General features: G+C 40.2%; 2 protein-coding genes across 3 annotated transcripts; one reads left to right on the forward strand and one right to left on the reverse strand.

Moving 5' to 3' along the window:
- The first annotated feature begins 1903 nt into the window (after positions 1-1903).
- si:dkey-103i16.6 (uncharacterized protein LOC557125 homolog) lies at positions 1904-14569 on the forward strand. The gene is made up of 8 exons (XM_061035124.1): positions 1904-2164; positions 7514-7754; positions 10552-10764; positions 10927-11159; positions 12172-12272; positions 12368-12529; positions 12645-12857; positions 13908-14569. Exons 2-8 carry the CDS (start codon positions 7522-7524, stop codon positions 14091-14093), a joined length of 1341 nt encoding a protein of 446 aa, XP_060891107.1. The 5' UTR covers positions 1904-2164; positions 7514-7521; the 3' UTR covers positions 14094-14569.
- On the reverse strand, positions 14446-26943 carry ric8b (RIC8 guanine nucleotide exchange factor B). 2 transcript variants are annotated; one of them, XM_061035120.1, is made up of 10 exons: positions 26773-26943; positions 25121-25168; positions 24409-25038; positions 23199-23293; positions 21005-21155; positions 20657-20752; positions 19938-20082; positions 19674-19818; positions 19010-19129; positions 14446-16215 (listed from the first exon to the last, which is right to left on the reverse strand). In XM_061035120.1, the coding sequence occupies exons 1-10, from the start codon at positions 26854-26856 to the stop codon at positions 16107-16109; spliced, it is 1623 nt and encodes a 540-aa protein (XP_060891103.1). In that variant the 5' UTR covers positions 26857-26943; the 3' UTR covers positions 14446-16106. The 2 variants fall into 2 exon arrangements, with proteins under 2 accessions (XP_060891103.1, XP_060891102.1); XM_061035119.1 differs by having other exon boundaries at positions 20657-20755.
- Between the last annotated feature and the right edge of the window lie 211 nt (positions 26944-27154).

Here is a 27154-nt window from a genome sequence, read left to right on the forward strand (position 1 = left end):
AGAAGTTAAAAATCAAACATATGTACATCAGTTAAATAAAGGCAGAAAAAATACAATAATAGAATAATACCAGGTATGTACGTATCAGTGAAACTTTCAGAATAGCTTATGAAAGATGAATCTTGTAATTTATCAAGTTGACATTATTTGAATTTTTTTTCATTTACTTATGCAAAGTCATATCATGTTCTTGTTTATTTTGAGCATTTGTTTGCAATGTTATGCAAATTGACACACTGTTCAATAATACAGTTTTAAAAAAAACCCATCCTGAAATTATAGCGGAAATTAAAAACAAATTGAAAACTGTTTTCATTAGGCTAAAAAAAAGAGAAAGAAACATATTAAGTTAATCAATGCTAGACTAACAACCAGCGAAGTGCTCCTCTACACCAGCTTCAGGACCTCAGGGCTCGTTGCATATTGATGCTATTGTGTGGTTATGTGACTATAGTACTTTATCAACCTAAATATGGGCTACCTGTATATTTGTTCATTTATGCATTTGTTTGTTTGCTTGTTTAGTCAAATGTCTCCATCTGTGTTGTATCTGTTCATGAAAATATCTGAAGGCATTGAGTTAGAACAAATGCAAATAGAATTGCTCTCCACTGCAGATACAAGTATTGTAGGCAAAACAAACATTTGCATTACATGAAACTATGACTGAAACTAAAATTTGAGCAACATGTCTTACAAATAAGTTGGATGTTATTTAAATGTCACAAACTTACCGTCATTTTTCAGGCTAGTTGTTTTTGTTGAAAGTGTTTAAAAGATGTCTGATCTTTCTGTTATTGTGTCCAATCAGTTTCCATCATGTGATCATAACAGAAGCACATTTTTGTCAAATACAAAGTCATTCTCCAACATGATCAAACAACTGACCCCCAAAAAAGTTAAATCAGAAACATTTATGAAATAATTATTGTATCAGTCCATGTTGGTTGAGCAATTTCAAATTTTTTTCCCCACTGTTTCCAAGTGTCGACCATTTTAATAAACCCATTGAAGACACTTTGACATGAAATGTAGTTTGTAAAAAATAAATAAAAGATGGCTGATTTTCAATTTAGATCAAAAATGCACATTGTAAAAAATATTATCTTTAAATGCATGAGCATTAAGAGTATAAATGAGTTGTTGATAAAATGTCCCATGTGACCGTTACACTGAAATGCATTGGTGTAGACTATATTTTCCATATAGGCCTATAAATTGGTTGTGCACTGGGAGCTAATTTATTTAAATTATTGAATAATACAAGTATTAATTTTTACTGAGGTAGGCCTACTTGGTTTGCAAATATTCAGAAAATAGTTAGAATAGCCCAGAACCCAAAATAAAAACTTCCAATCAGCATAAACCTTAAAACAAAACAAAACAATCCTTATATATGATATACTGTTACGTGGGTAAGATCCTCAAACCATGGAACATTTAATAATAATAATAATAATAATACATTTTATTTATAAGCGCCTTTAAAGACACACAAGGACACTTTACGACAATCAACATTTAAAAAACAGCGATGGATAAAATCAGCATACAATAAAATAAATGACATTTAGGACAGTTTAATTACAGTTAAAATGTTAGAGAGAGTAGGCGATCTTGAACAGATTTTGACTCTAATACTCATTTGAGTATTGTTTGTCTGGTAATTCATTTGTAAATTAACATAGTTTATTTTGTATCGCCTTTTTCTGTCTCCCTTCTCATAGTAGGCCTAATTGGTACTCTGACCCACAGTCCAGCATAGTTGGTTGCCTCCAACGCTAGTGGTTGCCACATACACAAAGAGGTCTATGTTTGCCACACGCTATTGAAGAACGAAGAAGAAGAAATTCGGCACCACGTGATTACAGCTCACTTTCCCGCCTGTATTTGTAACGATTTATTTAGTACCCGGAAACTGCAGCGGAGTGGGAGCTCTCTTCACAACAAGTGTAACTGTGTGGGCTACGTGGAGATAACCGGCCTGTGTTTTTTAAAGAAGGAGGCATTTACTAGTTTTTTTAAGGACAGGTGGACCTTACTGCAGCTTCTTGTGGATTATAAGAACAGAGTTTATCGTTTAACAGCGATTTCCTATCGTTTAGGTTAGGTTACATAACACAGTCTGCTGTGTGCCTCCGCCTGCAGCCGTCTGGACACACAGGTACCGTAAGCTTGTTGTTATTGACATTATTATTGTAGTCAGTGATGGCGGCTGTACAGCCTTTTAATAACTATGATTTTCTGCAGAGTGGAGCTACATTAGCCAACGCCAGATATAATGAGTTATCTGAATACTCCAGTCTACAAATTGAGCACTTTAAGTCTGATCACCAGAATTCATATTGCACATAATTTACTAAACTTGTAAGTCTCTTGAGTTCTGAACAGCACATACACTAAGGTAAAGAAATACTTTGGTTGGCCTATATAAAAGCCCTGAGTTTAAACTTTAATGAAGACAAAACTTCAAAAAAAACATTTGCGTTAAAGCATAAAAATAACAAAGAATATTTAAGAATAACATACAAATGGATTATATTAATCTATGTATTAAATTGTACATCATCTCATTTTGCTGCTGGTAAGAGTTGTGGTGTTGCATTCATATTTTGTACATTGTAGGTTAGTTCTACCAATGAAAAATATCAGACAATTTGTTTTGTTATGTAATCTTTATCGAAATGATCTGAATCTAAGTTACTTGTGACTGCAGTAGTCATATAATTTAATTGAGTAAAAGTATATAAATTGTTCTCTTCTGTAATGTGTCTGTAAAGTATTTCACTTCAATAATGACAAAAAAAAGAGTTAATTACAGTACTACAGTTTATTGTAATGGAGCCCTCAGTTATATTAAGCAGTTTAATGGTTTTCATGTGTAGTGACGTGAAGGTTCCAGCAGGTGGCGGTGTTGCTTCATTGTTACTTGATCCTCTTGAACACCTGAGACTGGATGTAGTGAAGGAAAAGATATTTACACAACCAATATTGTGTGTTTATCAGACTAGCTCTGTTTTAACTAAATTCAAATAATGAAAAAATAACATATCTTGGACTTGTATTGTAAATAAAATGTTGTCAACAAATTTGAATTGAGACATCAGTTCGTCATTCCTCAAAGAAGAAATCTTGATAATTTCAGAAACAGAAATGTGTATTCGGAAGCTTTTTCCTCTTTTATAACACTAAAGTATATCGTACACATATAATTTCATTATGCTTTTTTTTAACTGGTGATAAAACAGCAATTAATATTCATGGGACCTTAATAAAGCAAAATGAGGCATCAGTGACACAATTGACTGACGACCAAATAAATACATGCTAACCAAACCCTGACCTACAGCAAATATTCATGAGTGAAACATTTGGCTGGAAGAGATTTTGTTTTAGTCAGAAAGACACCAGTTCAAGAAACGATCTGCAAAGAGATTGGCTGTGCTGCTTTGTCCACAGGGGGGCGCCAAAATCATCACAACTAGAGAAAGTTGCTCACAGGAGTTTTACAAACGATTGGTTTTTCAAAACAAGCAACAATGAACTTTTATAGGTGATAACAAAATATATTTCTTGCCATTCTAGAAGAGGACCTTTAACATCAATATGAAAAACTTGTTAAGTTGAATGTCTCGTATAAATAAATATATATAAGATATGTCTAGTATAAATATGGTGGTCCAACATAACAAGTTAATCCTAAACTTTGATCACCTTAGTGTTTGAATTTTATAAACCTTTCTTTTGTTCTCCTTGGCTGTCCAAATAACATCACAGTTAAATTACTGATGGATTAATGTTTAATGTAGGGCTTGTTTGTCCTCAGAGGAGTTACAGGACGAGGAGAGTCATTAGTTAGCCATCCGCCTCTCATCCTCCTCCTTTAACTGTGTGAGCACACAATATACAAACACAAATTAGGACTTGCTGCTTTGTGTCAACAGGGAGGGCAACAAAGATGCTACATGTGTCATTAGTGAGCAGGTGGGGACGGAGAGCCGAGAGCCGTTTCCCCCTCTCCAACTAAAGTAATGAAGAGGTTTCCATGGCAACCCCGCCGCCCGTTGCCATCGCTGTGAGGGCAGGCAGGAGAACAAAGTCTGCCGTCCCCGATTCGGCTGTGCGTGGTAGGGTTAAATGGTAGGGGTTGTGAGGGAAAAGCCCCCTCATTAAACTTAACCAAATGTGCTTTAGACACAGCTGACATGTTACTCCAGCAGGTAGACGAGATTAACCCCTCGACTGTCCTCAAGTTCACACCGCTTCTGTGTGCGCTGAATGAGGATCGTATGAAGGGGCTTAAGGTTCCTGAAACTTTGTGTTTTCATGATCCCTTTACAAGACTCCTTCCCCGTGTTGGGCGTGTACAGACGTTTAAACATTTAAAACTTCCCTCGATAGTGCAGGTGTAAAAAAAAAAGTGGATAAATGAATGTAGAGTTTTTAGGTTGGAAATAGTATTTTAAGTGCAACAGAAATAACATCACTTTGATTTGAGGTATCACATGTACTCATGAACTGTTTTGACTTTGAATTACAACAAGATATTTAAGTGATTATCTCCATGATGGGAGATTTCATCTTTTCATAAATAATCTTGAATTTTAAAGTTTTAAAAATCTGTGCTTTTGCTTCTCTGGTGAACGGTAGACGTCAAGAAGCTGCTTCTTGTTGTCTGAGACAAACTTGTTTTTGGTTTTTGGTCCCGGCCTGTAGAGTTGTAAAAGGATTATCCTGACTGTTTGGGGGGGTGAAAGTGAGCACTGAGGTGTGCCCAGTGTTGTTGGACGACTCTAATTAGATAACTGTAACCCCTCGTATGAGCAGCTACACTCCTGGTGGTCCCATACTGGGACAAACTGGGCTCAGCTTTTTGACTGTGGTGGGCTGCGAGAACAGGCAGTGTGAAAGGCCTTGGAGGGGGGGGGGGATCTCTTAAATCCTTTTTAAGCCTTTTGTCATTTATAAAGGGATTTATTTGTCATTAAATAATACTAAAAGCACATTTAGTCTTCATCAGATAGAAAAAAGTGGACTTTTAAAAACACAAAATTCACTTTTCTCCAAAAACTAAACTTCTGGTCACTTTGTACTTAAACTTTTCTTTTTCAGTAAACCTGTTTCAGTGTTAATGCTCGTGTTAATCTCATCAACGACGAAAATATTTGTTGACGAAGGTCTTTTTAAAGGCTTTATGTGATTTTTTGATCCAGCAGATGTCGCCCTTGAGCACCAGCATGAAACCAAAACAACTCGTTCTGCATTGTTGTGTTAGCATGCTAATGCTAGCGATCTTTATTCTGCTCGTATCTTCACACTGCATGTAAATTTACCTGAAATGAGCGTGATCTAGAAACACAGTTAAGCAGTGAGTACAGTATGTTATTCTTCTTTTCTCTAGTCCCTCAATTAAACAACTTTTATACACGAGGGGAGGAGTCAGCCGGCCGTCCGGGCGATGTAAACAAACTGAAGATAGGACTCTGAAAACTCTGAAAACATCACAGACAGTGGGACTCGGGTGTTACACCCATTGTAGACAGTCATGACTCACAGAGTTATTTTCAGAGGATAGACTTTATTTCTACATTTAAGTGTGAAAAATATATAAATATGACGATGACGAGACGAAACTCCGCTATTTGATAAATAATATTGTGTGTGTGTGTGTGTGTGTGTGTGTGTGTGTGTGTGTGTGTGTGTGTGTGTGTGTGTGTGTGTGTGTGTGTGTGTGTGTGTGTGTGTGTGTGTGTGTGTGTGTGTGTGTGTGTGTGTGTGTGTGTGTGTGTGTGTGTGTGTGTGTGTGTGTGTGTGTGTGTGTGTGTGTGTGTGTGTGTGTGTGTGTGTGTGTGTGTGTGTGTGTGTGTGTGTAGCCTCTCGCCTATAGGTCTGTGAAGCCCCGCTGTGAAACCCCTGGAGCTTCTTCAAAATAAAAGCTTGTGTGTGATTTTGTTGACTAAAATATCTTCTATTGTCGTCAACTAAAATGATGTGCTATATTAGTCACTGACTAATTGACTAAATTAAATCAATGACTAATATCTGACTAAATATAAAAGGACATTTTCATCAGGAGACTAAATTAGAAAATGGTGTGAAAATTAACACTTTGACTAGATGTAGTCGGCTTCCATTTTTTTCCCATGAGTCACTGTTGATTTAGTAAATGCATGATAAACAAGAAGTAAAGTTCTTCATCTGTTGCTCCACGTAAAAATGTTTTTACTGTCTACATTAAGTACATTTCAGCTGAACCAGTTTGGGGTTTTCCCTGCAGATTGTAACTTGTGCATGACTGGACTCCTCTGCACTGCACGCTGTCTGTGTGAGACCTTTAATAACTGAGCTGCTGATTTATTGCCTGTACTCAGCAGAGAGGAGCACGGACAGAAGGGAAGACCGTCACTCCCTCTGCCTCCTGTTGTTTTTTAATAGTTCTTTAGGATGTGCAAGTAAAAAAAAATCCACAGTGGTAATGGGGGAGGGGGAGGGAGCCTTTAGAAAGTGAACTGAAAGAGGAATGAGCGCTCAAATGAAAAGTAGTTTGGAGAGTGTGAGATTTTTTAAGATGAATGAAAAAGAAGCTTTTTTTCAAAGTGAATTCTGATGAAGTTATTTTGTGTTTCTAGATATTTGACTTAAAAAGAAACATACATAACCTCATCACGCAGATTTCTGAAGACTAACCCTTGTCCTCCTGTGAGCCTCCGGGGGGCGATGAGGAGCTGCTGGACAGAAGCTCGTCTTATCTCTCTCTCCTGAAGCCTCCGTCATGTTTTATGGGTTGTAGCTCCTTTGTGTCCTTGTTGGCTCCCTGATCACTCTCACTCATTCCTCATGGAAGTTGTTAGAAGGCCTAGAATAGCTTTGGAAGAGAAGCCCCCCCCCCCCCCCCCATCCATCCCTCCTCCTCCTCTCTCTCTTCTTCTTCTCCTCTTTATTGAACCCCTCCTCCGTATCATTTATCTCTGCCCCCCCTCCTCCCCTTCTCTGTCCCTTTTCCCTCAGTTTGAGGGGGCCGTTAGGGGGCATCCTCTTTTCTCTTCCAGCTGGGTTTGTTGACACACAGTCAATCTACGGATCCCTTTCACCTCTGCCACCTCTCTCTCTTTTACTCTCACCCCTCTTTACTCCCTACGAACAGTAAAGCTGCCACAGCTGTGGACTGTATTAGCATAGCTGCTCAGGGGGGGGGGGAGGGGGTGCTAAATATATTGCAGCCATTACCTTTTGTTCAACAGTTGACAGTTTTAAAACATTTCCAGCTTCTCTCAGTGCAAAGGGAGGGAGGGAGGAGGAAAGAATGTGGGGATGATTTCAGTGTAACAGCTTTTTAAATGTGGGACACAGACGATTTGAGGGAGGGCAAATCCATAAAAAAACAAGTTAATATCTAATTAGTGCAATTAAAAAAACAAAACAAGAAAATGTGTTCGCAATCTAGCCCTGGTTTCCATCCCACAAAACAGAAAATAAGACAAATTCAAATGTCTGTTTCATTTAATCACAGCAGGTGTTGGGATGAGCAAATCCAGGTCCAGTTGGGATAAAAAAGTCTCCCAGCCTCCGGTCACTAGGATAACCCGCAGCTCCAACTCTCAGAGCAGACACGCCATCCCGCCAGAGACCCAGCACCCAGGTCCAGGTCCAGGTCCAGGTCCGTATGGAAAACAAAGGAAGAAGCAGACGGACTCTGCTTTGGCCCAGGACCTGAGTCAGATGAGTGTGAGTGGACTGGATGCTTTAACTACAAGGTGAGAACACATTACAGTCATTTTAATTTAATTGTTTGTGTTTGTCATAATTTAAAAGAACTTAAAGAATGCGCACAAACAAGTTACAATAAGCACTATAGTTAAAGGGATACTTCACCTGTTGAAACATGAATCTGTGTTGACATTGAGTCATATATGTAGAAATGTGAAATACATTTTGAAGTTGGTGTCTTAACCGAGAAAAGACAGAAAGTGTCTTTTTGGCTCATGTGGATGAAAGACACCAAGTCCCAGAATGCACAGCACCGCAGGCCACTCCCCCTAAGGTCCTCTAGTTCAGAATCAGAAATACTTTATTAATCCCAGAGGGAAATTCGATCGATACAGTTTCTCCAAAATATACAATACAGCAGAAGACATATAGAAATAAAAACATTTACAGACATGTTTACTTCAACACATAAGGACATTTCCTCAACTGATTCAGAGATTTCTTCCAGAATTGATCTTGGAAATTCCTGTCAGAAAACAGACTCTATGTCTGTGTCCATAGACAAACAGTGAGAGCACCGACACTACCAGTCCGCCCCAGCTCGAGCCGGCCCGGGCTCCTCGTCCTCACAGCCGGCGACAGGCTGCTGAGCTGGCAGCGACCGGCGGCGGCCAGCAATATAGCCCCGAGACGGCTGCTGCCGACAGGCCGGTCTTGCGTCACGCCGGCCAACGGCAGCGGCTGTCTCACCTCTATATTTACATTTTTTCGCCATTATCAGCTTTCTCCATAGAGCCTGTTAGCATAGCTTCCAAGCAATATGGTGGACGTTAAGTTTGGATTCTGGGAGTGAGTTCCCACCCACTGATCTGTGATTGGTCTGTAGCTTCAGTGGTCGAAAATATGAGGAACTAGCGTTGTAGTTTCACCCCGCTAACCACAACAGCTTCCAGTGACGCAAAATGACGATTTCTGCGTCACTTGAAGCTCCTTTACAGACTCAGAAATACAAAGATTTCTCATCTCAGGGGAAAATGAGGGCGGGATGCACGACCATTCAAAAATACTACCAGGTTACTAATGATACAAAGATTAATGCAGATGGTGAAGTCTCCCTTTAAATCTTCTCATCGTTGCCAAAGTTAATCAATCAACATAAATGCTAACATAAGCTTGCTAAAATGTGAATGTTAATCAGGTTTAATGTCAGATATTGTAGCGGCAACTTAACTCAAACAAAAATCCTCTTGCCACTTCTTGCAGGACTAGAAGTTTCTGACTCGTAGGCTACTTTCCAAAAGACACATTTTTAAGTAATCCAAAGATGAAAGGAGGCAGATCTAAAGTGACAAAAAAAAAATACAATTTATTCCTCAAAAAAAAAAAGAATTGCAGGTTACAAAATAAGCTCTTATAAATATCACGCGTTTACTAAAAGAAAACTTCTCGGATTCGACCAAAAGCTAAAACTGTGACGGTCAGAAAACTGTTGCTCCTCGTCCTGTAGTATTTATTCACCTGTACCCCACGTGGCAATTTACGCCAATTAGTTGCGCTTTACGACAGCAGGAACACTTTGCAGCAGCAGGGCACATAAACTGAGCACTTATAACCACACAGACCTATAAACATACAATGTTTCAATACATGATAAATTTAAATAAATTCTAAAATTCAAAAGCAAAAACTCTTTTAATTATAAACGTTTAAATACAAAATTATACTAATGGGCAAATTATATTTTTATATTAACCTGTTGTCCTCTATGGCTCTGACAGATATGTTTAGCATTGTAAATTAATGTGTTAATGAAAAAGACACTCACATCTCTCAGTGTGTGCTGGAACAAATAAACACTGATGGGTCAAGAAAAGCAAAATAAAAACGTTTTTGTTGTGTCGGATTTGAACCCGGGCTACCCGCTTATAGGACTATAGCCTTTGACATTGGGCACGCGCAATAACCACTATGCTAACTGGTGCCCCAAGCTACCATTTCCTTTTTTTTTATAACTTGATGAGGGGCTGCTTGACTAATTTGGAGATAAATGATCCAACACAGATTAAAGACTTGCATGATATCATATTTTTATCCCCTACATTTGTGTTTTTAAATTGAGTTTTCTCAAATGGCCGATGTTGCCACGTGTGCAACAACCTGAGGTAGTCAAAGAAGGAATTAAAAGATGATCTAAACATGAAAGCTATTAATATATAGTTTTAGAAAATGTGGTTTCAACACAACTTTTATCTTTTATGACTGAAAATAACCCCTAACTTCTCATCTTTGAGAAATTCCAATCCGGTTTTAGAGCTTGTCACAGCACAGAGACGGCCCTCCTCAAGGTAACCAATTACCTTCTTTTAGCAGCAGATAGAGGGGAGGGCACAATTTTAATTCTTTTAGATCTTAGCGCAGCTTTTGATACTATTGATCACACAATTTTAATTGATCGTCTCGGGAAATGGGTTGGTTTAAAGGATACTCCACTTAGCTGGTTTTACTCTTATCTTTTAGAAAGAACCTTTGCGGTCACCATCGGTAACTACTCCTCCTCTACCTCTAACATTACCTGTGGTGTACCGCAAGGTTCGGTTTTAGGTCCCATTTTATTCTCCATTTATATGTTGCCTCTTGGCCAAATAATTGAACCCCACAAAGTCTCCTTTCACCGCTATGCAGACGACACACAGATATACCTTCCATGTTTTAGGAGGTCGTGTCTCTTGGTTCTAATTTAACCACTGAATATAAAACTGCTGTTTTATTCACCTTGGGGATCTTCCCATGTGAAATATCAGGATGTTTTTTTTTATGTCTCTTATCTCGGCCTGCTCTCTCTAGTGAAGGAAAGATGTCCAGAGGCAGCGGTTCTTGTGTGCAGGCTGATCAGTCGCCTGAGTCGAGATTGGATCAAGGCAAGCCGTCTGCTGTCGACTCCTCATCGCGGGGCGCTCTGGCCTCTGTGGCTCGGCTGGTGAAGCTCGGTCGCTGTAAGAAGGTTGTGGTGGTGGCCGGAGCAGGAATCAGTACCGCCAGTGGTATCCCAGACTTCAGGTCAGTTTCTCTTAACACCCTCATCTTCATCGTTCACTTTTAACTTAAAGAGTGAAACCAAAAAAACTCAAAGTATGAAGAGTGAAGCTGGAAACATTGGATGAAATATAAACCAACGTACCCTAAAAGCACCTCATAAAGTGTGTACATCTTCATTTCCAGAACTCCAGGGACAGGTCTTTACGCCAACTTGGAGAAGTATAACATCCCCTATCCGGAGGCCGTTTTCAACATCGACTACTTCACCGACGACCCGCAGCCTTTCTTCTCTCTGGCCAAAGCTCTGTATCCCGGCAGCCACCGACCCAACTACATACACTACTTCATCCGCATGCTTCACCACAAAGGCCTGCTGCTCCGCATGTACACACAGAACATCGACGGACTGGAGAAAAGTAAGAGAGATTCTTGAAACCAATTTAATGAAGAAGCTTTAGCCCACAAACATACACAATGAAATGTCTAATGTGATTACAAAAGCATATATATCACCTTTCTGCATATCTAATGCACTAGTAATGACACAGGCATTTCTGCAGACCCTATACAGGTTGATGTTAGACGTGACGGCAGATATCTTTCACAAATAAATAAATGTAAAAAAACATTCATGAATGTGTTGACAAATCCTCTCTGGCATGCTTTTTTCCCCTCTTACATTAATTGGCCGTTTGCTTCTCATCATTTTTGTAGACAGACAGAAACTTGATTTACAGACCTGAAAGAATAAGTTTCCCGAATAAGCCTGAAATGTAACAACGACCCAGATGTAATAAAAAAAAAAGTGATAAAACCCAAAACATAATAACTGGATGGTAATGTAACAAGATGCTGAGCCCAAAACCTATAACAACGCTTTACCTAAATATTTTTTTCCTAATAGTTTAATAATTTTATTAGATAGATAGATACTTTATTGATCCCGAGGGAAATTCAAAGAATCCAGTAGCAGGTTACAAAGACGTACATGACATGAAACATTTGTTACAAATTAACCACAAAACCGACGCCCCTCCCCCCCCCATACATATATATTAACCTGAAAAAAAGATTTAAAGAATCCCCCTAGATGAATCAAACTTAAACTGTGCAATTAAAAATAGACTTATACAAGAAATGTACATAACCCGTACAGGGATAAAAATATATGTGAAATTTAAAGCAAGAACCTATAAACAGTTGAGGAAAAAATAAATCTGTAATTAGACCTGAATATAAATAAATTAAAAAAGTGTTGACCTTCTGAAGTTGTGTTGTTTATATATGTACAGCAATGTTTAAAAAGAAGATAGTGCAATTTAAATAATTACATCATAGAGTGAGTCAATAATTTATAGATTAAAGGGCATATTGCTTCAATGTAGAGTGTAGTATCACTAAATGCCCCTCTCTTCTCTCTCTTCTCAGTTTGTGGCATCCCTGATGAAAAACTCGTAGAGGCTCATGGTAGTTTCACCACAGCTTCCTGTCACCTGTGCTACACTGCGTACCCCGCTGAAGAGGCGAAGGCAAGCCTGATATTGTGTTCAAAAACCTTTCAAATTTAAATCTCTTCGCCTGATGTCATAGTAATACTTCTTCTTTCTTTCTTTTTTTTTTGCAGCATGCAATAATGAATGACAACGTTCCCATTTGCACTTTCTGCGCTGCAACAGTCAAACCTGATGTTGTGTTCTTCGGAGAGGATCTTCCTCAGAAGTATTTCCTGCACACTAAAGACTTCCCCCAAGCCGACCTCCTAATTATCATGGGCACATCTTTACAGGTAAATAGAAAATATGAGCAAATGTAAAGTCATATCTGTGTTCAGTTCTTGAAATGGGTTCAGAGGACAGGGTTGTGAGACGTTCTCTTAAGCCATTTAAAATCGTTGTTTTCAGATCGAGCCGTTTGCCAGCCTGGTGAATACCGTGCGCTCCACTGTGCCTCGTCTCCTCCTGAACCGACACGCCGTGGGTCCTTTTGAGAAGGTCCCTTTGCGCAGAGGAGACCACATGGAGCTGGGTGACCTGGAGGAGACGGTGCGGAGGTTTGCTGAAATGCTCGGCTGGAGTGATGAGATTGAAGAGCTGATGAGGAGTCAGGAGACGCCGGTGGGTTCCAGATACCAAAACTCAAGCCAGATCATTATTTTTTAAGATTCTTTATTAATTTTTTTTTGCCTTTATTGGAGAGAAAGGAGAGTGGATAGAGTCAGAAATCAGGGAGAAACAGAGTAGGGAATGACATGCGGGAAATATATTTGCATTGAGAAACAAACTCTCTTTTACAAGAGTCCTAGCAAAGACAGAAGCATAAACATTGAACAGAAATATGATAAGTACTTCACTGATGTAGCTTTGCACTCCTCTATTATCGCCAGACTCACAACAATCAAAGTTGATGCAGCAGGAGCAGAAATTACGTCTTTTTTTTTTTTAAATTCCATTTTCATTTTACTTGTTAAATCTTTGCGTTTAATTAGCACTAAGTAGCTCAATCCCCCCTGATTGTGTGTCATGCATTTTAACAGCAGTATACCCGGTCACTCATTGAATCAGTCCTCACATTTAACATCATATCCTGGTACGACTTTGTCACCGAAAAATGCAAGAAAAAACTAACTGGTGTCATTAAACATGCAACAAAAATCACCGGCAATACCCAGATCCAACTGTCAGAACTTTACATGCGAGCAGCAGAAAGGAAAGCAGTCTGCATCACTCAGGACCCTTCACCCCCCCTTCACCTCTCGTTTCAGCTGCTCCCCTCAGGCAGTCGTTTTAGAGAAAAGAAAACGTACAGAAACTCTTTTATTCCCACTGCAATACACATTTTAAACAAGGCTAGATAAGCAATGTTTTTTAAATGCTGTGCATGTGTTTTTACCTATTTAGGGTACTTTTAGCTATTTATGACCTAATGTGAGTGTTAGTGTGAATGTTTGTATGTTTTCATGTTGAGCCTCAACAAAAGGTAATTTTCTGTCACAATGTGATAGGCAATAAAGTTTTTTGAATCTTGAATCTAAAGGCAGCTAACATGGCTTCAAGCTCTAAGCACCACCGCTAACTCTGGAGCCACGACAGGCTATATACAACTTCACACTTGGAGTTCCCTTTTAAATTTCTCTTTTTGCTGACTGTGCATTTCAATCCCTGCAGAGCATCCATCCACTTATCAGCAGCTCTCCGTCAGTGACTGTGCAGACGCCTCTGCAGAGCCGAGGAGCTCCAGTGGAGACGAGCAGGTCCAGACTGGGAGCTCAGAGAGCGGCCAGCAGCGGCAGTGATGACACAGATTCAGAGACAGACAGCAAGAGCTCCGTATCATCCAGCCGGAGCAACTGATACCCAATGTTTCATCTCTCGCTCATTCACATCAAGACTGTTCTACTACTCACTCCTCCTGAGTCATGTTCATGCTAAGTTCATTTATGAACCCAAAGCTCCTGTAAAATACAATTTTCAAGGTATTTAAAGCACTTACTATAGAGGGAAGGCTCCATGCAGAACACTACTAAATAATGACGAGCCCTGCAACAAATGTTTGATATTTAATGTCCCACGTCTGTGAAACTTGTTCTTGTTTTTATATCATCACAACTCTGCGTTTTAAACGGTATTTAATAAAAGTATTCAGTAATTCTCTACATTTCTTTTCACTTTTTGTTCATGTACCGGTTTGAAAAAAAGACAACTGTACTTACATGCATTTTATTAACATTACAGTAGAGGCCTCATTAGATAAACAAGTTGTGTGTTTATATACAGTTTGTAAAAAAAAAAATGTATTTGATGAACGATCGGGGGAAAGAGAAGGCGTTCACAACTTACAGGTCAAATCAACAGATTTACAGATGCATGACAAATAAAAAGGGATAAACCTAAAGACAACAACTGGCAGATTAAACTGTGAACGTTTTGTTGGCCTTTACACTGAAGTTGTTCTGGAGGTGTGTGGTGATGCAACACCTCAGTAAGACACTTGTGCTGTTTTTTTCCATTTTAATTTATAACCCATCTGTATGTGTGACCTACTCATTGCTGGTAAAGTAAATATTTTGATTTGTCACAGCAAACCCCCATGAATCAAGTTTAGTTAAAAGAAGTCCAGATAATGTCGATCTTTTTCACCACTGATCTGGATTATGTGGGTGTGAGCAGCAAGTACTGCTGACACACAGGACAGGTGACATGTCTGCTTATGATTCACTATTGAACATGTTAACTGTCACAGATTCTTTAATTAACATGTTCTCTGCTTAAAGCCATATTCAGTTTTTCTAGACCATAATAAAAACAAAAACATCAAACGTATCAGTAATCAGAAGCTGTGAATTTAAGGTTCTGATATCAGATCTTGTAGCTTGTGCATTGACCTAAATTACACCAACATGACACATTTTTCAGAGTAAGGAAACTTGTGGATTCATAAAAAAAAAAAACATTCCAGAGAACTGATTTCATGCAGATTTGGCAAAAAGGAACACGATTTAGAAAACAATCATTGCAGCTTTACACATTTCTTTTTGTCACAAATCAAAAATAGAAATAGTCATAGAATTCCTCAACCATGCAGTCCACACTAAAGAGGCCTCATGATTTTAAAACCTAGCACTAGACTTTCAGTTTACAGTGATTTCCTGGTGTGTTTATAATGTGCACTTCATTATTAAGAAAAAACAATTAGTGAATATAAGAAACAATAAGAGCATAAATAAGAAAAACGTTTGTGAAAAGCACAAAGGAATGATTATTCAGATTCACTTACACCATAACAACAGCGCTTTCAATGTGATACACAAGATCCAGCACAACTTATATTTTTAACTATTTTCTTAACTTAACTATGGAAGCAATAAAATAAACAGTGAAGGTGCATTATGATGTCACTGCGGTGTCTCTCTCTGGCTTTGAGCTACGGCCAGGACTTTGTGGTTTCCTCTAACATGATGAGTTGTGTCCCAGTTCAGACCCGGATCATCAGAAGGCTGAATAATCAGAACAGCTTAACCTTTGTATGAGGCGTAGAACAAGCATCCTGCTTTGTCTCACACTGTTAAGTTGTTAAAGAGTGTGTTTGGGTGATCATTTTTGAACTACTTATTTTGAAAATTGTTGACTTGTGTGCATTCAGGGAGTAATCAGCAACTGGGAAATGTATAAATGTTACGCTACCAAAGCACATAATCATCTACACACCGTAGGTTGTAATATATGAGGCAGAAATACATTTGAATATAAAGACACACACGTTCAGCTCCAAAGGGACCAGGTTCTTGAAATGGAACACAGTTTTTAGGTGTTTGAGGGACCCGGTGAGCTCAGCCCGGAAAAAACTCTGCCTGGATGTTCAGTGCGCTAGTCAGAGTCTAATCCTGAGTCTCCAGCGTTCGGATCACAGAGAGTTTCCTCAAGAGGTGCTAACGTCCCGTCGGGTCTGACCCCCATCGGCCGGATCATGTTCTGCCTGTTGACACACACACACACACACAAATCATTTTCATGTAAGATGTAGCTATTGAATTAAATCACAAAGTGACATCACTACATCGTCATCAGACATTAAAGTCTTTATATGTGATGTTTCACACTTAAATATAATATAAATCAAGTATATCCTCTGAAAATAACTCTGTGAGTCATGACTGTCTACAATGGGTGTAACACCCGAGTCCCACTGTGTGTGATGTTTTCAGAGTTTTCAGAGTCCTATCTTCAGTTTGTTTACATCGTCGGGACGGCCGGCTGACTCCTCCCCTCGTGTATAAAAGTTGTTTAATTGAGGGACTAGAGAAAAGAAGAATAACATACTGTACTCACTGCTTAACTGTGTTTCTAGATCACGCTCATTTCAGGTAAATTTACATGCAGTGTGAAGATACGAGCAGAATAAAGATCGCTAGCATTAGCATGCTAACACAACAATGCAGCGCGAGTTGTTTTGGTTTCATGCTGGTGCTCAAGGGCGACATCTGCTGGATCAAAAAATCACATATAAAGTCTTTAAATCAACCTCATTCATATTTACATGTTAAACAAAATGTGTGGATGACTCCGTTCAGGGCTTTTCTTATGACGTCTCTCGCTTCTACATCTTCACTCTCTTACATTCAGAGCTCAAGGACCCTCAATCCACAACCCGTCAGGCCATTCCCCCCCCCCCCCTGCCCTCCTCCCCTCTCCTGTGGCAGTTTAATTACAGGATCAGCGCTCGGACTAAGCTCCTCAAAGCTTACGGCTGCCCCTTCATCCTTAATCCAATTATACCTGCACTGAGTGTCACCACTCCCTCGGAGATTATTCATCAAGAGAATGATCCATCAGATTTTAAAAAAGGTCAAATAAAAATGACCATGTAATGCACACTGATTTCTGCAATTACATGTACTCTCACTGGGGAACACTACAGGTAATAAGGTCTTGAAAAGGAGACTAGAGGTGTTTAAAAAACTACAAATATTACAGAATACATATCAAAATATTGACTTTGACATGTATGTGAAGTAACCTTTAGAACGGCCGCAGCAGTATCTGGTCAAAGTCAGCAGATACAATGAAGGCTAACAAACAATAACATGTAACATCATGTCTCCCAATTAGAGCAACATATACTCATCCTTTTCTCCTCATGATGGAGGACTGGGGGTGTTGGGGTGGGTTGCAGAATATGTGCTAATTGGCGGAGCAGTTAAGCAGTTAGGGGAGCACATTCTTGCTAGGCTCTGACTGATCTCCTTAGAGGCAGTACTCCACCATCATCACATCTCTTTTACTGAAGAAGAGAATCTTCTTCTTCTTCTGGGCACACGTGCCTCATTACAGCTCAACAATGACGAGGTCAGCTTTCTTATGTCTCCACATTTGTTCAGCCGCCTATCCTCCTCCTCCTTATTCACGTTCCACCAGAATTGCTTTATCTAGTTTTGTCTCAGTCAGCTCCCCGTCTGACCAGCGGCAGACTCCTCAGAATGAAAATAATAAAGTCAGGACACATGTTATTAAAAAAGCTGAATGTGACACATAAAAGAATTGGGACTGTGTGCCAATTAGGTGATAATTAAAGGAGAGGGGGGGTGATGATGCTGCAGCAGCGGTGGCGTGCTGGCAGCCTCTATTTACTCCAGCTGAATGCTGCGGCATGCTGACGTCTAAAGCCCAATAGAGGCTTCAGCTAACAGGAAGAGATTCTTCCTTTAATAAGTCAGTTGGCAGGGAGCATCTCACCGGTTACCTTTGTGCAGATGTCGTGCTCAGGCTAACATTAACCTGCGCTCACTAAAGAAAGGTCAAAACAAATACAGAGGGCTCTTTATGGAGGGGAAAATAAATAAGTCATAATTTGAAGCAGGGAAGCAGACGGAAAAAGATAATCATCTTAGTCCAGCCTTTACAAAAAGTAAACAAATCATACTTGTGAAAGGCCTCTGTGGCACCGTGTATTATTGATAGTAGAGACAACAAATCTGAGAAACTTTTGTAGGTTAAAAGTCAGAATGACTTAAAAAAAATCTGTTGATTATGGATCAAAGAATCACTTAGGACGTGCACAAACTTGAATGACATTTGGTGGCCAGTCAGACTCTGGCACATAAAATCAGTTTTGCGTAGATCTACAATTCTACAATTCACTCAGCAGACGCTTTTATCCAAAGCGACGTACATCAGAGAGTAAGAACAACACAAGCAAGGATCTAGAAAAAAGGGAACAATGTCAGTAAGAGCAAACGATCAGCTTTGAGTCTGATTGGACACACAGGTGCTGACAGGAAGTGACCAGAGGCAAAGCACAACATTGAGGGCAGTTCTTGAGAGCTCTAATCAGTATAGAAACCATCTTATAAGTCGTCGTTATCAAACAAAAACCATCGTCATTACCATCATCATCATCAATAATATGGAGACCATCATCATTCATCAGATCTAAATATTTGTCTGAAATCCTTCACTTTTCCAATCCGGCTCTTTCATCACATGATCTTGGATCAATCTGTCTGAGTGTCTTTGTGCAGGTAAGGTAATCCTGATGCAGACCTCCTCCAAACCGAGGGGATTAAGGGCTGAACATGTTGTTAAACATCCCTTTTAAGTCTTCCTCAGGGACTACATGCTGCACCTAATTTCACATCATCTCTATTGTCATCTATCAAAATAAACGTTCCTGATGAAAACCCTTTTTTTAAACATTGATAGTATAATTACTTAACACATACAATGATTTCATGGTTCCTAGACATGTTCTTGTATTGTTCAGTTTATCTTACCTTGATAACTCTTCAAACATATTGAAGAGTATTTGTGCTTCGTACTCCTTCTGCTCCTCCGACATCTCTTCAATGGGGTTTGGCATTGGCTCCTCGACGTGACCGGTGATGGGGTTGATGCTGGAACGAGCAGATGATGATGGATTAAAACATCATCTATACTGATTTAATGAGCAAGGCGACCTCAGACTGTCTTATTTAAAGTCTTTATATGTGATGTTTCACACTTAAATGTAGAAATCAAGTATATCCTCTGAAAATATTTCTGTGAGTCATGACTGTCTACAATGGGTGTAACACCCGAGTCCCACTGTCTGTGATGTTTTCAGAGTTTTCAGAGTCCTATCTTCAGTTTGTTTACATCGCCAGGACGGCCGGGTGACTCCTCCCCTCGTGTATAAAAGTTGTTTAATTGAGGGACTAGAGAAAAGAAGAATAACATACTGTACTCACTGCTTAACTGTGTTTCTAGATCACGCTCATTTCAGGTAAATTTACATGCAGTGTGAAGATACGAGCATAATAAAGATCGCTAGCATTAGCATGCTAACACAACAATGCAGCGCAAGTTGTTTTGGTTTCATGCTGGTGCTCAAGGGCGACATCTGCTGGATGAAAAAAAACCCCACAAATAAAGCCTTTAAGTTTTGTTCAGAGCACTCACAAAGGTTTTGCAGTTTTGTACTCCTCTGTATCGGAGTCTTCATCCTCAGAGTACTGAGTCTCTCCCCTCCCTCCTGCGAGAAGTCCTCGAGCCACCAGGAGTCCTGCTGCGTTGCCGTATCCTGTGTACTTCAACAGGTTGTCCACTGTAAAACCACACCACAGATACAACAAGGATGACCCAGCTGTAGCAACGCAGCAATCACACATCCAGATGTGCAACACTTTCCACTCTCAAATACAATACTGCATCTCCCCCACTCACCACTTTCTTTACACAGGACAAAGAGAAACTCTGCCGCCATCTGCTTCACTCCCATGTCCACGTGTGTCATAAGGCGAACCAGCTTATTTCGAACGGCGCTGCCAATCTCTGGTCTGATCATCACATCTTTCAACGGGGGAAGTACCTGAGGAAGAGCAAATGATTCAGATTCTAGATTCATGTTTTTTTTCTGGTTGATGAAGTCCTAGTCGCTGGCTGAGAAACACACAGCGATCTAATTACTACTACTAACCAACACGCAGTCTGAGATCCTCTGGCAGAGCCCTACTGGCTGTTCCAAAGTCCGGACTAAAAACTAAAGGGGGACAGGGCCTTTGCTGTTAAAGCCCCCAGACTTTGGAAGAGCCTGCCAGAGGAGATCAGACTTGCAGATTCAGTTCCTTGTTTTACATCCCTACTCAAGACATTCTTTTATAAAAATGATTTTACTCTGTGATTGTTCTTATTTTTATTTTACTAGTCTGATTTTGTTGTCTGCTTGTTTACTCTCTGCCTGTTGCTTTAATTGTCTCTCTGCTTTTATTTTCTTGTTGTAAAGCACTTTGTTACTTGTATAGTAAAGTGCTATACAAATAAAGTATTACAAATATTACAAAGTATTACTTCATAGCTTTAAGATTCAGTTCAGTTCAGTTTAATTCAGGTTCACAGTGAAAGTGCAGCATGCTTCATATAAATATATATATATATATATGTACCTGAGCTTTGATATATCTGCGGATCTCCCTGTGGTGTCTGGATCCTTCAGTCAAAAGGCTGAGCACCGGAGTTAAACCCTCTTTGTAGTTGGAGCCCTGCTTGGAGTGACACAAGCCAAACAGCACTTCACAAGCTGGAACAGCAGCTGGATTGTAACCAGTAGTAATCACACATGAGCGTTATAAGGTTTTACTGTGTGAAGGCTACCAGGTCAAGCAGCTGGGATTTTTTATGGATGTGAGTTTGAGATGAACTAACGACACATGAACAGATATATCTACAATCATCACTTCTCCATGTTGATAATTCTTCCGGTGGACTTTGTGCAGGCTGCAGGAGAACTTTACCTTGTCGATCCTCTTCTCCATGAAGTCTAGTAACACCTGGACTGCATCCATGTTTTTTCCTCCATACTTCTCTTGTCCTCCCTGGATAGGAAGGTCAATCAGCACGTCGAGGCAGGACACCGGGAGATTATTCAGCAAGTTGACAGAATGGCTAGAGAGAAAAAAAAAAGTTTTATTATTACCTGTCAGTGTAAGTGTGGAAGTAGTTTTTGGAGAAAAGGAGGAGCGAGTCTGTGAAAACCACAGACCAGGCAAGAAATCTGGATGTAGTGATGGACTCAGACCAACATTTTAAAAGCCACTTTAAGACAAATACAAAGTCAGCCTACTATCACCTGAAGAGTATATCAAGAATTAGAGGACTTATGTCTCAGCAGGACCTGGAAAAACTTGATTACTGCAACAGTGTCTTTACAGGTCTGCCTAAAACATCAGTCAGACAACTGCAGCTGATCCAGAACACTGCTGCTAGAGTCCTCACCAAAACCAAGAAAATGGATCACATCAGTTCTGAGGTCTTTACACTGGCTCCCAGTCTGTCAGAGAATATACTTTAAAATCCTGCTGCTGGTTTATAAAGCGCTTAAAGGTTTAGGGCCAAAATACATTAGTGACCTCCTGATTAAAGGGATACTTCACCCGTTGAAACATGAATCTGTGTTGACATTGGGTCATATATGTAGAAATGTGAAATACATTTTGAAGTTGGTGTCTTCTTGGCCGAGAAAAGGCAGAAAGTGTCTTTTTGGCTCATGTGGATGAAAGACACCATATCCCAGAATGCACAGCACCGCAGGCCACTCCCACTAAGGTCAGGTTTACAGACATGTTTAATTCAACACATAGGACCGTTTCCTCAACTGATTCCGAGATTTCTTCCAGAGGGAATTGGTGTCTTGTAAATTCCTGGCAGAAAACAGACTCTATGTCTGTGTTTTGCGTCACTGGAAGCTCCTTTTCAGACTTAGAAATACAAAGATTTCTCATCTCAGGGGAAAATGAGGGCGGGATGCACGACCATTCAAAAATACTACCAGGTTTTCTAATGATACAAAGATTAATGCAATGCACAAAATAGTGAAGTATCCCATTAATTACGAACCATCCAGACTGCTCAGGTCATCTGGGACAGGTCTGCTCTCTGTCCCCAGAGTCAGAAGCAAACACGGAGAAGCAGCGTTCAGTTTCTATGCTCCCTATATCTGGAACAAAGGTGCAGGTCTGCTGACGCTCCAAAGAAACGTGGCTGAACTAGAGCTTTATTTACAATAACACTGAAGTCTGCAATAGTGACCGACTGGTCATGAAGTCTCACATTTGCTCTTACAGGACGGCTGTTCAGGGAACACTGTCATATTCCACAGAAGTGCTCACATGCAAATCATATCAGGTGATGCTTCAGGAGAGTATGTGGATACAAGTTCAGCTGAATGAGTGCTGTGTGCTTTTCTATGCAAACTCGTGTTTAAGGGAGTTTGGTTTATCTTTTGGCAGAAGAGCAGCAATACGTTGCACAACCATTCACCAAATGCAGAGAAAAGGACACTAATAACCTCGCATAAGAATACTTGTTCACTTCATCCTCGTTTTGGATTCCTTCACAAAGAGCAGAGCACCTTGATATAATGGTGACGATCTACCTCGAGCCCTTTTCACATGTGCACAAAACTCCTAAAAAAAAAGTCTTGATATTTCCGGGTTGAGCTGCATGAGTGAAAATCAAACAGCCACATTTATCAACTCGCCTTTTCCCGGAATAGTTCCTGCCAGCGCCCTCCTAAGACTTTGGTGTTAAATCAGCAGGTTATGTTCAGTAACATTCACTGCAAGCAAGTGGGCGGTGGTGATAACCTTTATATCCAGGGACCAGTAAGCAACCAGTGGCATCTTTGTGCACATAATGAAATGCTTGATTATATTTTCTGCTCCCCCTTATGTTCTGTTTTCCACTTCCATTTCTAGGTTTATCAAACAACATGTAGTATTGATATAAAGTACATGTATGCTTTTTGCCTTATGAGACCATGGCCTCCCCATCTGACCGGGAAAACTCCAAGCTTGGAGAGTCAAGTATGCACAAGAAAAGCTGGAAGATTTCAGGGGACGACCTGTCTGAAATTTTCCAAAAAAAAAACTTCAGGAATGTGTGATGTGTGAAGAGCAGATTTAGTGAATGAAAGCTATGATTTCTCACCTGTGTGCTTCCTCGGTTTTCTCCTCAGTTTCAGTCTTCTGCATCAACAGATGACGCAGGATGGCAACTATGAGTCGGAACTGGTGGTCATCCTCCTGTCAAATAAGGGATGTGAAAAAAAGAACATGAATGTCTAGTACAACAAAAGCAAAGAAAAACACAAAAGGTGTTTATAAAGACTTTCAATACAACTGATGTTTGGTTTCCACTGTTATTGTCGAGTCTGCTTTGCCCTTTGAGTGCCACACAGGCTACACAGCTTATTACACAATACATCTGTGTGTCTGGGAGTGTGTGGTTTGATTTGTACTCTGTGTTTTTTTTCTTCCTGATAAGAGAACACACACACACACACACACACACACACACACACACACACACACACACACACACACACACACACACACACACACACACTTTGAGCATTAACCCAACGTTATCTTGAATTTAAATTTTTGAATCAAGAAGTTTAGTAGAAGTAAACTCCTGAGCTTCAGCCCCTCCACAGATGGAGGTCAGTGCAGTTTTCTGAATTATTATTTTGAATTAAAGGGATACTTCACCCATTTGCATTAATCTTTGTATCATTAGAAACCTGGTAGTATTTTTGAATGGTCGTGCATCCCGCCCTCATTTTCCCCTGAGATGAGAAATCTTTGTATTTCTAAGTCTGAAAAAAGGAGCTTCCTCCTTTTCTGAATCAGTTGAGGAAACAGTCTTATGTGTTGAAGTAAACATGTCTGTAAATGTTTTTATTTCTATATTTCTACTGCTATACTGTATATTTTGGAGAAACTGTAACGATTGAATTTCCCTCTGAGATTAATAAAGTATTTCTGACGGTGCTGTGCATTCTGGGATTTGGTGTCTTTCATCCACTTGAGCCAAAAAGACACTTTCTGTCTTTTCTCAGTTAAGAAGGCACCAACTTCAAAATGTATTTTACATTTCTACATATATGACCCAATGTCAATACAGATTCATGTTTCAACGGGTGAAGAATCCCTTTAAGTGTCTTCATAGAAGAGAAAACTGTTTTAGTGATGATATGTAATTAGGCTTTTGTTGGCGTCAGGTGAATCTTTGCGGTCCATAACAGTCTAATCTGCGACCCAGTCAGAAATATTTTGTGTGTGGTGATGCATTACTGACCTGCTGTTACCCCTCAGTACAAGAATTCTTTACTGAAACAATTACACAGGACACTCACCTCACCACGCGTGTAAGACAGCGTGAGGTTGAACAAGGCCTTGAGCGCCTCCATTGCTCGATCGTTGTCTTCTGCAGGCATGCACAGGGACTGCGGGTCAGGAGGGGCCGCTTCATAGGGACCAACCCAGCGCACGTCCAAGGTGTGCTCCAGCACCTCGGTCAGGAGTTTCACAGCATCCCATTCTTTCTTTAACACCCCTCTCAAATCCGCTCTCAGGGCAGACAGCAGGAAAAGAAGGCGCAGCGTGAACAGGCCGACCTCGTGGCTCCATGTGCCGGCTGTACGCAGGTTATTACAAAGACCCTGAGCCAGCTCCACCTCGACGCTGACCTGCTGAGCCGCGGGACTGTTGAAAACCACATTGCATAGGCACTTCAACGCCTCCACCACCACCCTCTCCTCCTCGTCTGACCGGGTGTCGCCCTGAGAGTTCTTTTGGTTGTCACCTGCTTCCTCTCCGGTCTGCAGCTTCGCCATCCGCCCCAGGATCAGCATGCCCTCCCTGGTGGCGACAGGCGAGAGGACGTGCTTGTCTCTGGACAAGATGCGGAGCGTCTCTAGACATGTTTTCTGACAGCTGGGCCGCACCTGCCTCCCGAGTACGGTCAACACACTCTGACACAGCTTCTGAAAATGACGCAGAGTGAGAAGATGATAACATCACTGTCATAACTTCTAATATCAAACTACTCAGATATACTATACTCACACTGCGCAGGGTTTCTTCCCTTTGCTCAAATTTGAAGGTGAGGCTGTTCTGAAAAGAAAAAGATGGCCATACATTTCAAAGACATATTTATCATGTTTTATAACAAATATATTTTACTGAGACCTTCTTGATTTTGCTAATGTTTGATAATGGGTCAATGACGTATACGGATTTTCATCTGGCCAATTTTAAAATACAAAAAATATGAATATTTATTTAACATAAAAATGTTCAGTACACATTCAGTACCAACTGAAAAAGACGCTGCGACACACTTTTAGGTCCCGACCCATCAGTTGAGAACCACTACATTAGCCCAACAGATGCAGAGCAGTGTTGCCAGGTCCGCTTGTTATAAGCGACTTTGGGATTGTTTTTCTGTAAAGTCGCTTGCAAATATCGTCAGTCGTGGGTTGCGGGTTTTTGGGCTCGTTTTCTAAAGTGCAGTTGTTTGTTTGGGCTTTGCTCCCTGTATGAACCCCGACTGATTCACTCCCAACTCGCCACAATAAAGCCAAACACGATCGATTAGTTAGTTTGTCCTTTTCCAGGATCCGTCCACCTTTAAGACAAAGCTAAAGACCCAGCTCTTTCATGAATACCTACTAACTTAATGATGATGATCTCCATATTATTGATGATGATGATGGTAATGACGATGGTTTTTGTTTGATAACGACGACTTATAAGATGCTTTCTATACTGATTAGAGCTCTCAAGAACTGCCCTCAATGTTGTGCTTTGCCTCTGGTCACTTCCTGTCAGCACCTGTGTGTCCAATCAGACTCAAAGCTGATCGTTTGCTCTTACTGACATTGTTCCCTTTTTTCTAGATCCTTGCTTGTGTTGTACTTACTCTCTGATGTACGTCGCTTTGGATAAAACTGTCTGCTAAGTGAATTGTAGAACCCCGTTTCCTTGGTTAGCCCGCCCGCCCGATGTGGTGTGGTAACCTGTGGTAGGTTAGGTCACCTGTTTGGCTTCACTTTATTTATTTGAGGAGCCAGGTCGCTTGTTTCCATAGAGCTGGTTGCGTGTATCTGGCAACACTGATGCAGAGGGCCCCCAAATGACCTTTGGCCTTGGGGCCCCCAAATGACTAAATCCGCCACTGCTCGCCACACATGAATTTTAATATAATGGACAGAGTTTGTTTGGATATTATGATGGAAATATGAATAAAAATCCTTTGAAAATTTAGACAGGATTCAAAAACACATTTGAACATGATATTTAGACATTAAATGGAAGAAAAATTAAAATAAACTTGTGTTTTTTTAAGTCACAGTGAGTTCATACATGGAAGGGGAGCTGTGGTGTGTTTTTATGAATTTAAATCTTTTTTTAATCTGCAGAAAGTCCAGTTTGTCTTGATATACTATATGTGACTGTACGTGGAATAACATGGTTTAAAACAAGAATTAACCACACTACGTTGGTAATATTAACAATATCTCAAACTCATACATGCCTCGTTCATGAAAATTTGTTGAGAAACGTTTTAAGATTCTTATTTAATATAATTTGACAGTGTTTACGTTTTAACCTAACAGGCTGGGAAACTGTTTAGCTGTTAGCTCGAAGCTAGCTGTTAGCTCGCCGGCTAACGTTTGTTTTGGTTGATGTTAAAAAAAGAAATAACTGCAGCTCACCTCTCGATTATACTGCAGAAGAAGCTTCTCGCTTTCCTCCTCGTCGGCCGTGTTAAGCTCCGACAGGATGCTATCTAAATCCATGGTGGCTTCGGGGAAAACGGATGGTGAGCTCGGTTTTGACGTGACCCGGTTTGTGTTGTGAAGCTAGCTCACTGGCTAGCTGCTAATGCTAATGCTAGGTTAGCAGCTGTCAACACGGAAACGCCCCAGGTGGTTTCTCTCCATCAGCTGCTGCACCTCCACCTGGTGTAACCACACACTGTAAATAATAATAACCTGTTATTCACTATAAAATACAAGTTATTAAACACAACAATCAACAGACATCAACAGTTATGTAATGTTTAACAGGTCTTAAATGAGTTATTATGAAATGATT

Source organism: Labrus mixtus, chromosome 4 (genome assembly GCF_963584025.1).
Source record: "Labrus mixtus chromosome 4, fLabMix1.1, whole genome shotgun sequence".
NCBI lineage: Eukaryota > Metazoa > Chordata > Actinopteri > Labriformes > Labridae > Labrus > Labrus mixtus.